This window comes from Camelina sativa, chromosome 20, assembly GCF_030686135.1.
Source record: "Camelina sativa cultivar CO46 ecotype springtype chromosome 20, ASM3068613v1".
In the NCBI taxonomy this organism is placed as follows: domain Eukaryota; kingdom Viridiplantae; phylum Streptophyta; class Magnoliopsida; order Brassicales; family Brassicaceae; genus Camelina; species Camelina sativa.
The window spans coordinates 34,034,603-34,049,703 of record NC_141899.1 but is presented as its reverse complement, the minus strand read 5'-3'; the positions used below and the strand labels follow the sequence as shown (position 1 = coordinate 34,049,703).

The following is a 15,101-nucleotide window of genomic DNA, read 5'->3' as shown; positions in this document are numbered from 1 at the left end:
TTAACGATCCGAAATCACATATCAAAGTTAGTAACTCATCAGATCAGACACATGTCAATTTTAACGATCAGAAATCACAGTTTTCAAGCTTGGTAAAACGATGCATAAAATAATTGTAATCTTATTATATTAAAAGAAAATTGTTAATCCTAAAAGGAAAAGGATTGTAAATGCACCCCTCTATATAATCAAAGAGATGATGATATATTTTTCATCAAACAAAATAATTTCGACTAGCTTTGTTTTCAATGGAAAAATTTTCTTCTTTGTTTTTTATTAACCTTTTGTTTGACACATCATTGTTCTTGAACAAGTCTCGAAGGCAATTTGTTGGTTGTCTAATCGAAACAACTATATAAAAAGATTCCTAAATATTACCACGTGTTTTCATCGTCGTTTCTTTTAATTTTGTTTCGTTTCCCAATTTATAAGGAAAATACTTAGAGTGAGTGATCCTTCTTGTTCACTTCTTCCTTTTCAACCAATTAGAATCTTCTATACATTATTTTATTTAAAATAGTAAATCAAAATTAAATTAAAAAGCAAAACAGATTAAGGAAACAAATTCTGTATAATTTTTTTAAAGAAAGTTAAATATTGGCTTGGTTTATATTTTAGAATTAGAATGAACTGATATATCGGTTTGGGTTTACAAATAAGGTGATTAGGGTTCAGATTTTACAATTCAAATAAAATTATATGTCGGTTTGGGTTTACAAATGAAGTGGTTAGGTTTAGATTTTACAATTAAAACGAAATTATATGTCGGTTTGGGTTTACAAATGAAGTGGTTAGGGTTTAGATTTTACAATTAAAACAAAATTATATGTCGGTTTGGGTTTACAAATGAGATGGTTAGGGTTTAGATTTTATAATTAGAATGAAATTATATATCGGTTTGGGTTTACAAATGAGATGGTTAGGGTTTATATTTTACAATTAGAATGAAATTATATGTCGGTTTGGACTTACAAATGAGATGGTTATGGTTTAGATTTTACAATTAGAATGAAATTATATATCGGTTTGGGTTTATAAATAAGCGGTTTAAGTTTTTAATTTTACAGATTTTGTTTCCTTATTTTATAAGAAGGTAAATAAATAGGTTTTTAAATTCATTATGACATGTCAGATTCTCATTGGCTAAAATAATGAGAAGTGAACAAAAGGGTTCACCTTAGGAGTGAACCCAAGAATTGTTCATTTCATAATACATACTATGCAATCTTTGACTTTGAAGTGTTAACAAAGTTTCTTATGCATAATAACTAAGATAACAACAGAGATTATATAACACTAGATCAACTATAAACAGAAACCGTTCTTATCGTCGAACGATAGTACGTTTTACAAGAAAGTGGAAAGCAATAAATTTTTTTAAAAAAAACAATAAGCTCATTGGAATAAATTTTCTCATAAAATAGAAAAAAGATTAAGGAAAATTTACAAAAATTATTAATTTTAAAAAATGTAAATAATTACTTCTATATAAACATAGATCGTCTCATATTATTCATCTAACAACATAATTTATTCAAAAATATTAGTTTCAACTTTGTTCTATTGGTCAAAATTTTTAATGGGAAGACAAATTTTCCTTATTTTTTAAAACCAAAAAACCAAAATATACTCATAGTTTCTACTTTTTCAGTTTGGAATATGTATGATTAATATGTTGACCAAAAAAAAGTGAAAGATTAATATATGTATCTTCTTTTTCTAATATTGTATTTTAAAATTTATTGTAATAGTTCTAGATTGTTTTATTTAATTTATAATTTTTTTATTATTTCATTAATTATGTCAAATTAATTTTCTTCTAACTTCTCAATCTTGATTGGTTGGTCATAGACCTTTTTTGTGTAAACATAATTGTTACCATTCGTTCAATCTCAAAATGAGATAAAGAGGAGAAGGTCATCAACCTAATGGTTAGATAAAATAGCCTAATCAAACACAAGCTTACAACAAACATAGATTGGAAAAACATAAATTATTGTTGATAGATCCATAGGAGCTTGAAGATAGAGGCTACATCATGGTGTGTCAAATAAACTTCCATGAATACATTGAAAAAATTAACATTAGTTACTATCAAAAGATTTTGTGACATTGGAAAAAGGTATTTAGTTTCATTGGTTGCTAGAGCAAGCCATTTTAAGATAGCTGAGGAGGGCAGAACCGAGATTCTCTCTATGGTGGAGGAGGTTGGACGCAAGGTTATCTCCCAAGGGAGAAAGGTGGGAGAGGTTGGACGCAAGGTTTCCTCCTCAAGGGAGGAAGGCGGAGCGAATGTTTTCTACATGGTGGAGGAAGTTGGTTCTCTCTATAAGGGAGCAGGGCAGAACCGAGGTTCTCTCTATGGTTAGTCATACAATATTGTGATGTAATTTATTCTTTATTCAAAATGTTTTTAGCAAACAATTTTAGTGATTAAAGAAATTATGTAAAAGTGCAAGTAAAAAGACATATAATAGTTGACTTAATTTGTTCATATAGATATTTTTTAGGTGGTAGTAAATAATAAATTTGTAACATACAATATACCTAGGTGTAAAAAATACGTTTTTAATGGTAACATTCATAAAAGATTTGTATATGGATATAATCAGTATAGCAAATTTTTTTATATAAATAATGTACAATAAATTTTAATATATGTTTATTAAATTTTATTTTATTTACAAAACTTTAAACCTGCACAACGGACGGGTCCTTATCTAGTTATAATATAATTCAAATATAGAGGAAAGAATAATACCAACATAGATAGACATTTCTTTATGCATTGAACCAATTTGATCCAATCCATCTATATAATTTTTGAAAAATATTTATTTTTCTTGTGAGTATGGCGCGTCACATGTCATGCATCACACGTCGCGCGTGTGAGCTATCATTTTAAGATAGTATTTTTATATAAAATCAAATCTGGAATAGATAGATATATATCCAATAGTTACAACAGTCATATTCTTTTCTTAATCTTAATAAATTAAAAATAAATATTACAAAATTTAGCATATTTTTGGCATTATATATATATTGTCACGAACGATTAATTACCAAAGAAAATAATAACAATTATAATATAATTCAAATATTGAGGAAAGAATAATACCAACATAGATAGACATTTCTTTATGCATTGAACCAGTTTGATCCAATCCATCTATATAATGTTTGAAAAATATTGATCCAATCCATCGATATAATGTTTGAAAAATATTTATTTTTCTTGTGAGTATGGCGCGTCACATGTCATGCATCAGACGTTGCGTGTCGTGCGTGTGAGCTATCATTTCAAAATAGTATTTTTATATAGAATTAAATCTAGAATAGATAGATATATATCCAATAGTTACAACAGTCATATTTTTTTCTTAATCTTAATAAATTAAAAATAAATATTACAAAAATTTAGCATAATTTTGGCATTATATATATCGTCACAAACGATTAATTACCAAAGAAAATAATAACAATTATAATATAATTCAAATATAGAGGAATGAATAATACCAACATAGATAGACATTTCTTTATGCGTTGAACCAATTTGATCCAATTCCTCTATATAAAGGAGTAAAGTACTAACAACAACAACAGCAACAACAATAACAAAATTCTCTCTAAGCATAAAGCTTTTTTTTTTTTTTTTTTGCTTCTAAAGAAAAATGGGTAGTAGAAAGCTTGATCATGTGAAAGACAATGACATCTCAGTGAAAATAACTTTTTCTAAACGCCAAATTGATACTTTCAAGAAGGCTGATGCACTTGCGAGGCAAGCTAGGATTCGCATGTATCAAGCCAAACTTGATCAGCTTGAGGAAGAAGTGGAACTAAACAAAGCGTATGAGGAGGTATGTGTCCCATGTTTAATATTCTTTATAACTTTGTTTTTGTTTTAACTCAACCCCTAAAAAGTAGATCTTGAACCCAAATATATCACGTCATCCATTTTGGAGCGTCATCTATTACATAAAATATAATAATTTAATGCCTCTATAGATTATTTTGTTGTATTTTATGTCTACCAAACACTAGATTTTATGTAAACTCCAGGATTTGAGGAAGAGGCAAGAAAAACACCGCATGGCCGGATTCTACAATAGGAAGGAGATTCCCAATCTAAAGTTGGAGGACTTGCTTGTTTTTAAGAAACAACTCGAGAATCTCAAAGAAGATGTAGAGAGGAAACGCGTTGAGATGGAGGCTTCGTTGATCCTATTGGAGCTTTCAAAATGGGATGATAATAAGAATTAAGAATAAGAAAATCATTTTGGTTAAAATCATTTTGGCTTATAAAATCATTTTGGTTAATTGTTGTTGAAGGAACTTGTGTCTTTCATCTTTTTGTCTTTTAAATCATATTTCATAATAAAAAATAAGTTTCATCTTAATAATTTGGAATAGATGCAATATTGTTTTTTGATCAAACTGAATAGAGCAATTATGTGGGCTTTTGATACGAGAACTCTGGTTGTACCTCGTTGGTTTTCTCCCTGCGTGTCTAATTCAATCTTTCACGCGATTTTATTCCTACCAATATATATGGTCATACCTCATACGAGGTTGGAAACAGGTTGTGATCAAATATCTATTATTAAAACTATTTGGTCCTAAGTATTTTGTCAATAATATAAGAACTTAAAAAAAAAGGAAATTAAAATAGGAAGAATATAAAAACTCAGAATGATTTACCCCCTTATTCAAAAGTAAGAATATAAAATTTGTTACCCTCGTATGCAAAAATGCTCGGAACTTTTTTCTTATTTGCATAATTCTAATGATTTATTTGCAAATTTATTAACAACGTAACTTTCTACAAACTTCTTAAGTACAAAAAAAATTCAAAGAATCGAGTAAACATATACACCATCGTACACTAGACGGAACTTTTCTACGAACCAATTTACTTATTCAAGATTTTACAAAAGAAAAAAAGAAAACTGAACTCCCCACCAATTGAAAGCAAGCACGTTAACGTTCTTCTCCGCAAGAGCCAATTCACAAACCAACCGGAACCACAAAAAGCCTCGTCTTTAATTTGCTGCAAAATCAAGTTAAGCTCCATCCTAAGGTTGTCACTCTGTTAATGTTTTCGCTTAAGTTCCCCTTTGTTGTTGTTGTGACTTAGACGTACCAAACATCTCAATATCTCATCTCCGCGATTCATTGGTGAACTAAATGCTTATTTACAGTTCAGTCTGGCCATGAATAGATTCATGAGTCGAGTTCTAGTGCTCCATATCTATAAGAGGCTAGTAGTAGTTGGTCATGTAAATGATCATAATGATAAAACGGAGCTAGTTTCTTTGGATCTTGAAGACTGAAGGGGTGAAAGCATACGAACCAAGCTCTTTGGGTTTTAGCAGTTTACCCGAGTCACAGGAAGGGCTACATCACAATCTGAGACAAGAAAGCTCGGATCCTCGTCAAGTAAATCCGTTGACAAAAAAAATTTGGACAATTTCTCGATTTGTGCATGTCATCCTTGTGCAGGGGCCATGCTAATCTTCTCTGTATCGTTCCAATTTTATCGGATGTCCCTTAAGGGACAATCTTTTACTCGACTCTAACGCTATATAATCACAGCTTCGTCTATCTAAGTGAAACGATGTGGGACTTTTTCTACTTGTTACTTTATTAGTTTACAGCGTAAATGGGCCTTTCTTTGGGTCCATTAGCATTGTTGACCTTACGTAAAATCCTTATTTCTGATTGAGAAAACAACGTCGCTGGTGCAAAGAAAAACAGCGTTAGGTAAATAGAATTGTTTGCATCATTTGTCCGCTGCAGTAACTGGCCAGTAGTGTGGATTAAGCAACGAAACTTACGGCTAGAGAAGTCTTATGTTAACATTAACCGTTACGGTTTAACCTTGTACAGTATACATGGAGTAACTTATTTACTACAATAACGGCTCTGATTGGTAACGTGATCTATCGAAGTTGAGTTGTAGAGAATATTATAATTCGATATTACTTGCAGTAAAAATAATGTGGTAAAAATAACAGTTTGATGTAATAAATCATTGTAAAAATATGATTTATTAATCTTATCAAAATTAATGACTGGTGATATTTTTGTGGTAGATATTGCAGTATGTATTATTTTATTATAATTATTAAATATTAGTGAATATATTTCACAAAATTATAAAATATATATATATATAAATAATAGAATAATTTTATTATACACAAAGTTAACTAAACTTCTTTGTTACATTGTAAATTAAAAAATTAACTACATGCATACCATAATACTTACAATCTTATCATATTTAGGTCTATGCCTATTTTCATTTCAAATGATAATAAAAAATAATAATTTAGGAAAAAATATAAAATAACTAATTAAAAAAAATTATTAAATAAAAGAAAACAGTAAAAATTATTTTTATTGATATATAAATTAAATAAAAATAAAACGAATAAATTTTTTGTATTATACTATTATATAACTGAATTTTTGTTTTTTTTTTATTTAAAAAAATAGATAACTCAACTTACCACATCTTAACTAACGAAAATTTCCATGATGTTGAATAATGTTTTGAGTTAACAATTTTACAAAGTATATAACTCAAAATTATAAGTCAACCATAATACATTGTAACTCAAACTCTACTTTAAAAAAATTTGTTTTATTGTTGATTGGTAACATTTTTGAATAATCTATTAGTTAATAACTCAACTTTAAGTCAGTGGTAACTCATGTTACCAATCAAAGCCAACATATCTATTTAATTATAGTCAGTTTATTCCGGTTTGATACATCTTTTGTTGGACCCTCATGGCCCCATTGATTAGTAACATATCTCGTTAACACTCAGTCTGTACCATGTTTTATAGAATTGGAGGAAATCTTAGAACTTAGAAGTGAAATTGTTTCTCTCCATTTATTCATTAGCCTTATTTATATAAAGTCTCAAACTTGATTAACAAGTTATTTACATATATGATAATGGTAAATCTACATATTTAACAATAAGAAGATATACACAAATATCAGTTTTATCGGAGATCTCTTAATAATGGTTTTCAAAGAAAAGAAAGGAAAGAACATTGCTAAGAGATTGACCAAAACAAAGTCAGTAAATCAAATTAAGAAACAAAAAGTAAAGGGAATCTCAATGGCATAACGAGTTTGAATTTTAGATCAAAACTAGATTTTTACCCGCGGTGTACCGTGGGATTATGTATTTTTGTATATTTTATATAACTTACTAAAAAAACATTATGTTGGATCAAATATATGTTTTAAATTTTTTTACAATAATATTGAGATATTTGTAATTTTATTTTCTTTATCTATTTAAAAATTAATATTTTTATTTAAAATTTAATTAATCAAAATTCTTTTATTTTGGAATTTAATCAATCAAAATTAGTTGTTGTGAAAGTAAACATCTGTTAATATGTATAATACTTTGTAGTTAGTATAAAATTATTTAAATTTATTCACCAATTTGAAATTAGTTAGTTTTGTCTATGAGTATGATGGAGCGGGTTAGTGTTGGTTTTTAACTTCTTTCATATAAAATTAAGTTTTAAAATATTTTGTTTGTGTTTTTAGACCAACCCGCAAAAATATATAAGTGTACTAATATTAACCTAATTTCCATCACATACTTATGATTATTTTTAGTCTAGGTTTGGACCCGTGGATAAAAAATAAAGTTATTAAAAAAAAATAGTTAGTTTTGTATATGAGTATGATGTAACGAGTTAGTGTTGGTTTTAACTCTTTTCATATAAAATTAAGTTTTAAAATATTTTGTTTGTGTTTTTAAACCAACCCGCAAAAATATATAAGTGTACTAATATTAACCTAATTCCCATCACATTCTTATGGTTATTTTTAGTTTAGGTTTGGACCCATGAATAAATAAAATTTTCCATAAATTATTGTTGTTTTTTTAGTATTGTGCATATGTTAAATTGCTAAAATCTGTATTTACACAGATTTAGTTTTATTATCACAATACTAAAAAACAATAATTTATGGATATTACTCATATGAATTATTAATATTACTCATATGACTAAATTTGATGTATTCACTATTCAAAATGTGCAACAAGATATATATATTTGTATTTGACATCATAACTCTATAAATGACACATCTTTTTTAGTCAAAAAACATATATCATTTTGTGGAGGTTATAACAAAAAAAAAAATATATATATATATATAGTATAATAAAATCATACATTATTAATTTATTTTTATATTAGGACCCGCGATACACCGCAGGGCAAAATTATATATAATTAAAATATTAAAATTATAAATTGTATTTGTTGGTTAAATATGTTATAATTATATAATAATTGTTAAATAAACCATATAATACCGCAATATAATTTATTTTTTATATAATATTTATTTAAATTTAATTAGATATGTCTATTTTCTGATACTGACAGTGTTAACAAAATAATGAAATGATGTTTTACCCGTGTAACACCGAATTACTGATATTTTTTAATTTATATAAATATCAATAAAACCCGTCCCGAGATATTTTAACTCACACTATATTATCTTAAATTTTAATATTTATTGTGTATCTATGGTATAATATTTATCATATTTAACTTTTAAAAGTTTTAAATATTTTTCATATTTAACTTTTTAAAAATTTTTAAAATAAAGAACCGGAATAAACCAAATAAAAATTTTTAAAGTTTGAATGCCTGATAAATGAAGAGTCTACTCATTTGTATTCAGAATCATTTTGACAATTGAGAATACCATTAATGTCGTAGTTATTGCAATGTAATTTTCCAGAAATTTTGTCTATAAATTCATTTTCTGGAAATTTTGTCTAGATTATTAGCAAAAGAGTATATTTTTGCGGGTCCTATGAAATTTTGGACATCGTTTTATCTACAACCTAAATAAATGGAGTTCCTTAAATTATGAATTATCAAGAGGTCCATAAAATACTAAGAGGTCCATATAAAATTGCTAGAGGTCGACAAAATTAATTGCATTAGTAGCATTAATTGCTAAAACTTTCTTTATTAGTATTTTTGAGCAAAAACTGCTGCAAAAATACTAGTATAGATTTGGAGGCATGTGATACCATATAAGAGTGGTGAGAGATAATAACAGTTTTTCATATACCCAATAATTTTTTTTTTGTTAAGATACCTAAGAATTTCATGATTCAAAAAAAATAATTCTGTACACAAAATTTGTTATGATGATGGAATATTACTTACATAAGTTATAGTTATAAAAATGATTATTAACAATCTGAAGTAGCTAGTTATTAGTGACAGTTAAATTAAATCAACTCACAACCTTTTACTTCTATAGTGTAACTTTTTTTTTTTTTTTTTTTTTTTTTTTTTGGACAACCATACTTCTATAGTGTAACTTTGACTAGTTCGTTTGGTGTTGCAAGCGTAGATCACTCTCCACTTCTCCAGAGTGAACTCATGATGCTGCATTTGCTAGGGAGAAAATTGTACATTTGTGTATATTTTAAATACATTTTATAGGGTTAAAAAGCTATACCCTAATCCCTATCAGAATTTTAATAAAAACGGACACTAACAAAAAAAAAGAAAAAAAATTTTTTTTTTCAATAACCAATAAACAAAATGTAAATGGCTATATATTTTCATTATTATGTCTAATTTTTCTTTCTTCTTTATTCTTCGTTCTTGTTAATCCTTTCTTCCATTAATAATATATTTCCATGTTGGTGTTGTTCTTTGTCAAAAGTCTTTGCTATGTAGTATTTGTTTGTTGAAACCCACAACTTTACTTTTATTACCAAACTCATTTGCTTGTTATTCTTATTATATATATTGGATTACATTAGCGACTCAAATTTTCAAACAATAACTTTATAAAAATGCACTATGATGTGTGATATATACAAACGCATCTTCAAATTTTTTATAAAGGCAAAATACTAACGTTTGACGCATTTACAGACACCATGTTTTATTATTTGTAAAAATTAGGCGTATTTGTAACCTTTAGGCGAAATATCATATCTTCTTATAACTTCATTACAATAATTTCATATTAAACTAAAATTCAACATAGTGATAGTAGTCATGTACACACATAAACTTTGACAACCAATGTATGAAAATTTATGCAATAGATATTAGAAAATATATATTTTATAAGAATCCGATTAATTATAACGTACCGACATGAATTCCTTCCATAATGCCAACCCACATCTAAAACTCTCCCAGGCACAAGTATCGAGAAGCTTCAACGCGTTTTCTGCTCCGACGCCGGCGAAGTTCCGGCTTGCCGGTGTCGGGTCCCTCGTTCTTTTTCCGGTGCCGTCTACTTGTTCTGCTCCCTTTTCTTCCTTTGTTGGTGCTTGTCTCAATCAATCCACATCGCTCAGAACCATCCTCAAACATCCTCTTCCCCGTTGGAAAGCCTTAGTGCCTGATCCTCTTCCAGAGTCAAACGGCAAGGAAGCTCCCTGTTGACCCTCAGCCAGACTCAATCCCTCTCCCAAAACCCCCGGATGAGTCTAGAAAACCTGATGCCTCTCCAAATGCACAGATCTAAAATCCTCGCCTTGCCTGAATCTCTCTGGCCGGTGTTTAAAACGACGATCCTTGGTGATGTCGCTTTCCGGCTAAGAAACTCATGCCCGTGAGAAGCTGAGATGACGAGGTTACCTATACGACTCTTCAAACCCTCCTCCACCGCGAAACCCTGGTCTTCCAGATCTTCGCTGCTCCTGTACCCACCGGAATATAATGGCTCCAGTCGGAATGGCTACCCGAAAGTTTGCCGCCAGTCCATCGCCATCCCCTGCTCAGTTGGTGTGTGCCTAGGGTTTCCGTTAATGGATCGTCATCCATTGATAGGCCCAATAGCCAACTCTCGGCCCTTTACCAAAACCAATGACCCATGCTTTCATCCTTTGAGGCCCAGGTCTGTGTTCTTATTTTTCTCACGAATGTTTCTCCTCGAGATACATCCGTTCAAATATCGTGATTTCCTGCCGCCGATATCTGTTTGGTCATTACCCTATGAGTCTGTGAAGTTGCTGATCCATTGTCGACATTGCTTGTCTAGCGTTAGATTTTTTCTACCTAGATCGTTTATTGAAAGCTTCAAGTCAAGTTCACTTCCTTTAGTATCATTAATCTCTGCTTGGTCAAGTCGAGGAATCCTCGGTAGCAGAGTTCTGATGTCTTCAGAGTTGCTTGATATGTATGTTTGTCGAGGTCAGCTTATTAGCTTTGTCCGGATGCTTGCTGCGCATAACCATAGCTATAAATCTAATCCGATAGCCTGCTTGAACCCTATGCTTAAACACTTAGATCCCCTGTATCACCTACCGCCATTAGATCGAAAGCTTGGGTCTGTTGACATTTTTCAGGACCAAACTGATTACAAGCTTTGTGTGGAATTCATTTACCTCCATTGCCATGTGAGGGATGACCCACCTGCTTCGTTATGGTTTGATACCCTTTCCCTGCGATCCTCGGTTATAGCTTCATCTACAACCACGAGGTATGCTCTTAAAAGCTCCAAGTCTCCCATGTTTTTGACTCCTCTCAGGTTGGCGAAAAAACCCACAAGCGTTCCCCCCGTGGAACACCTTTTTACAAGCTCAAATGCGTCACCCGCTAGAGCCGCTTATGACCACCTGTTGGTCGAGGATTTCGTGAAGCCTGACTTCAAGTACGAATCCGCCTTGGTTCCAATAGACTTCTCAGAATTTTTTCAATATGAAAATTCTTTTGTTAAGTTCATGAAACCCCTATCCCTAGCTCTCTATGTCTATCTTAAGTTATGTTGTAAGAACTCAGCTCCTTCCGGAGTTTAATTTGAATGCAAATTCATGGTTGTCCAAAAAAAAAAAGAATTCCTTCCATATTGACATTATAAGAAAATCCCAACTTATTCTATAGTTATTTTGAAGGGAGAAACAAGCGATAGAGTGATCATATATGCTCCATGATAGCAAATTTATATGTTACTAATTTCTAAATACAATAATTATTGATGATCGTTGGTTTAGACGATTCTGGATCCCTCTTCGCGATCATTTTCTTCACAATTTCGTTCATAATTATTGTGTCTTTAACTTCTTCTCTCATGTCCTCCAAATGAATATTTTCCACGCCCTTGTAGAAAAAAAAAATTTAGGGAACAATTTGATAAAAATATATAACAAAAGAAAGTGTTAAACTCTACCAACCTTAGACGTAAGAAGAGCTCCAAGCTTTATTGAACTCATACAACTCGTCCAAGAGTATGTCTTCAGACTCCTTTTCATCAATGAACACTTTCATCCTCATCTTCAAACCCTTTTTTTGAAAGACATTATAATTAATGTTGTGTGGACAAAAAGAAAAGAAAAATCGACCAACATTTTACCTTCACACTGTCTTCCTTTGTTTCTATAGATTCCATTATAACATCAAATTCGTCTTGAGGGTCGTAAATCTTAGTCTCCATTTGTCCAAGCCGATACGTCACAAATGCTTTCACAATCATAACATCTTTGGTTTCTTCTGTCAAGTCTTTCACGCAAATGTTTTCCATGTTCTCCTACACAATCCAATTATACCAACAGAAAAAAAAAAGATTTTTATAAACATAAACAAAAATAAATTTAAAAGAGTATTAAAAATTGAACGCTAGCTACTACTTTACCGTAGGCTGTAGTAAAGTTTCGAGCTTTTTGTCTAACTCAATCAGTTCTCTCAACTTTAGATCGATAAGCTTCTTCTCTCCAATAAACTCTTTCATCCTCGTCTCAATACCCTGATTTTTTTTTAACGAAAATATTAATACTTTGTAGACAAAAAAATATGAAATATATAAAATCTTTTGAAACAAAGGCTTTACATTCAGCTCTTCTTTTTTTTGCATTTGTTGGATCGCATCCTCGTATCCGGTTGCAAGCTTCGTTTCTTCATGATCCATTTTTCTTGATTTCTTCTTACAATTAGGACAAGATCGATCGGAAAATGTTACGATCACTAGGTTTCTCTTTAAATTTGTTTTCTGCAAAATTCTCCTCTATTTATAGATGTGCTGTGTCTATAACACTCACGCAATACTTTCTCAACTAGTTCACAATTTATTATATGAAAAAATATTTATTATATGAAAATATATATTTCATTACATCTAACTAGACAATGCATAAGTTGAAGTGAAAAAATGATCTCAACATAAAATACGTGTGGATGGAATCAAAGTAACTTAAAGGTACATTTAGTATAACTATGTTTGAATACATATAGCGTAAGTGGATGGACTTAAATATACATTCAGTAATTATGTTTGAATACTTTAAAGTATTCGAATGATGTAAGTAGCTTTTATTATATAGTATAAAACAAAATATTTAAGACATATTACGAAATTATGTTGCAACTGTAATCAAAATCTAAAAATATTTATGACATTTATAAAATTATAATGTAACTCAACCCCATTTCTTTACAAATTAAAGGTCTTTGATTTTTAATTACCCTTCTTCATCTTCTTTTCTGTTATTAGTAATTAGTAATACCACAAATGTCCCGATTAGGAAAGTTAGCTCCAGTACGAAATATAGTCACTTTTTATTTTTATAAAGTCACACGCAATGTAGTAACTTGTCACTAATTTTTTATAAAGTCACAATGTAGTAACTTGTCACTAATTTTTCAACGAACCTAATTTAAAGTTCTCCATCTAAGTGCTAAAGTTTTGGATCTACTCGCCGACGTTAGAGAACGGAAAAATTATTTGATAGCCATGAAAATCCTCTTTGTTGAAATGAGGAATAGTATCTAGTCAGTACTCAGTAGTACTAGTGACTTAGTGAACTTTTAATGCGTCACCGTGTCACTCTTCTTGAGCTTGACTCGGTAGAAAGATTCTCAAAAAAAAAATGTAAAGAAGAGATTTGCAAATGATACATTAAAAGCACTTAGGACAAAACTGATTTTATCTTAATTTCCTGCTTTCGACTTTGTGTGCAATAACATACATTAATTTCAATTTCAATATGTCTTTCTTATATATATAAAGATGTTATAGCGCGTGCCACTTAGAATACTTTTTTCATATACCATATAGTGCATGACATCTCATAAATAAATAGTTTGAAAGTAACATAATGTGTGATAGTCAGTAAAAATTTGTAAATCAACCAATAACATAGCTTACTCATATCATGAATGAAAAAATCATCAATTTTGTAAATCAACCAGTAATATAACTTACTCAACCATTAATACTTAAGAAAAATGTTATGGTTTCGTATTTGATCATATATAAATGATTCCTGCTAATGATGATCAAATACACTAATTCTCTTAATTTTGTTGTGTCGTGTAGTAAAACAAAATGAAAAGAGTAATAATGTCTAACTTTTTCTTTGAGTTTTTTTCTTCCTTTCTGTTAATAATGTCTTGCGTCTATAGATGCATGAATTTGTATTGTGTCAAGTAAGTGAGAAGAGCATTAAGTTATATCTATCTACTCATATTGATGTTGTTTTACGTCAAAAGTCATTGGTTTGGTGTTTTTGTTTTATTTTTCATCTTCGTTTTTTTTTTTTTAATAACTTTTTATCAATAGTGATACCACATATGTAATGTACCAATTAGGAAACTGTAGTACACAGTTTCTTGTTTTAAACACTCATAACTAGTAATGCTGTTGAAAAGTTTCAAAATCCTAATAAATTATAATAAAATTAAATTGTAGACACTTTCAAAAATTAGCACCAAAGTACATAATATGCGGTTTTGGATTGGCTCGATCGAAGGATAATATTTACTTCATCTACTCAAAAGAGTTTTTTTCACATATTGTTTAATTGTTGTGGACCTCAAACATTCCTTCATGGGCTTCAGTTGTTCCTATAACTATCTTAATTTTCAATACAAAACCTATTTTTTAAAAAGGTAGATTGATAACAAAAAATTAGATGAAATAAACAATCTGGCATTATCCCCCCGGATAAAACTCACTATTAAAAAAAAAGAATATGAATCAACTTATCTAAGAAATAGGATAAATATTTGAATAAAGTATTCACTAGAAACAACAACTGTATATATTTTATTTTTAGTGAATAT

The 15,101-nt window shown here is 29.7% G+C and overlaps 2 protein-coding genes and 1 non-coding gene across 3 annotated transcripts; 1 reads left to right on the top strand and 2 right to left on the bottom strand.

Annotated features, from left to right (window-relative positions):
- Window positions 1–3,523: 3,523 nt before the first annotated feature.
- On the top strand, window positions 3,524–4,403 carry LOC104771895 (uncharacterized). The gene is made up of 2 exons (XM_010496500.3): window positions 3,524–3,863; window positions 4,066–4,403. The coding sequence occupies exons 1-2, from the start codon at window positions 3,678–3,680 to the stop codon at window positions 4,264–4,266; spliced, it is 387 nt and encodes a 128-aa protein (XP_010494802.1). The 5' UTR covers window positions 3,524–3,677; the 3' UTR covers window positions 4,267–4,403.
- Window positions 4,404–5,459: 1,056 nt separating this feature from the next.
- On the bottom strand, window positions 5,460–5,562 carry LOC147919825 (U6 spliceosomal RNA). Its single transcript, XR_015594183.1, has one exon. It is a non-coding gene; the product is annotated as a U6 spliceosomal RNA (small nuclear RNA).
- Window positions 5,563–11,861: 6,299 nt separating this feature from the next.
- On the bottom strand, window positions 11,862–13,251 carry LOC104771894 (uncharacterized). The gene is made up of 5 exons (XM_010496499.3): window positions 12,871–13,251; window positions 12,676–12,786; window positions 12,397–12,570; window positions 12,218–12,326; window positions 11,862–12,143 (listed from the first exon to the last, which is right to left on the bottom strand). The coding sequence occupies exons 1-4, from the start codon at window positions 12,946–12,948 to the stop codon at window positions 12,219–12,221; spliced, it is 471 nt and encodes a 156-aa protein (XP_010494801.2). The 5' UTR covers window positions 12,949–13,251; the 3' UTR covers window positions 11,862–12,143; window position 12,218.
- Window positions 13,252–15,101: the final 1,850 nt, after the last annotated feature.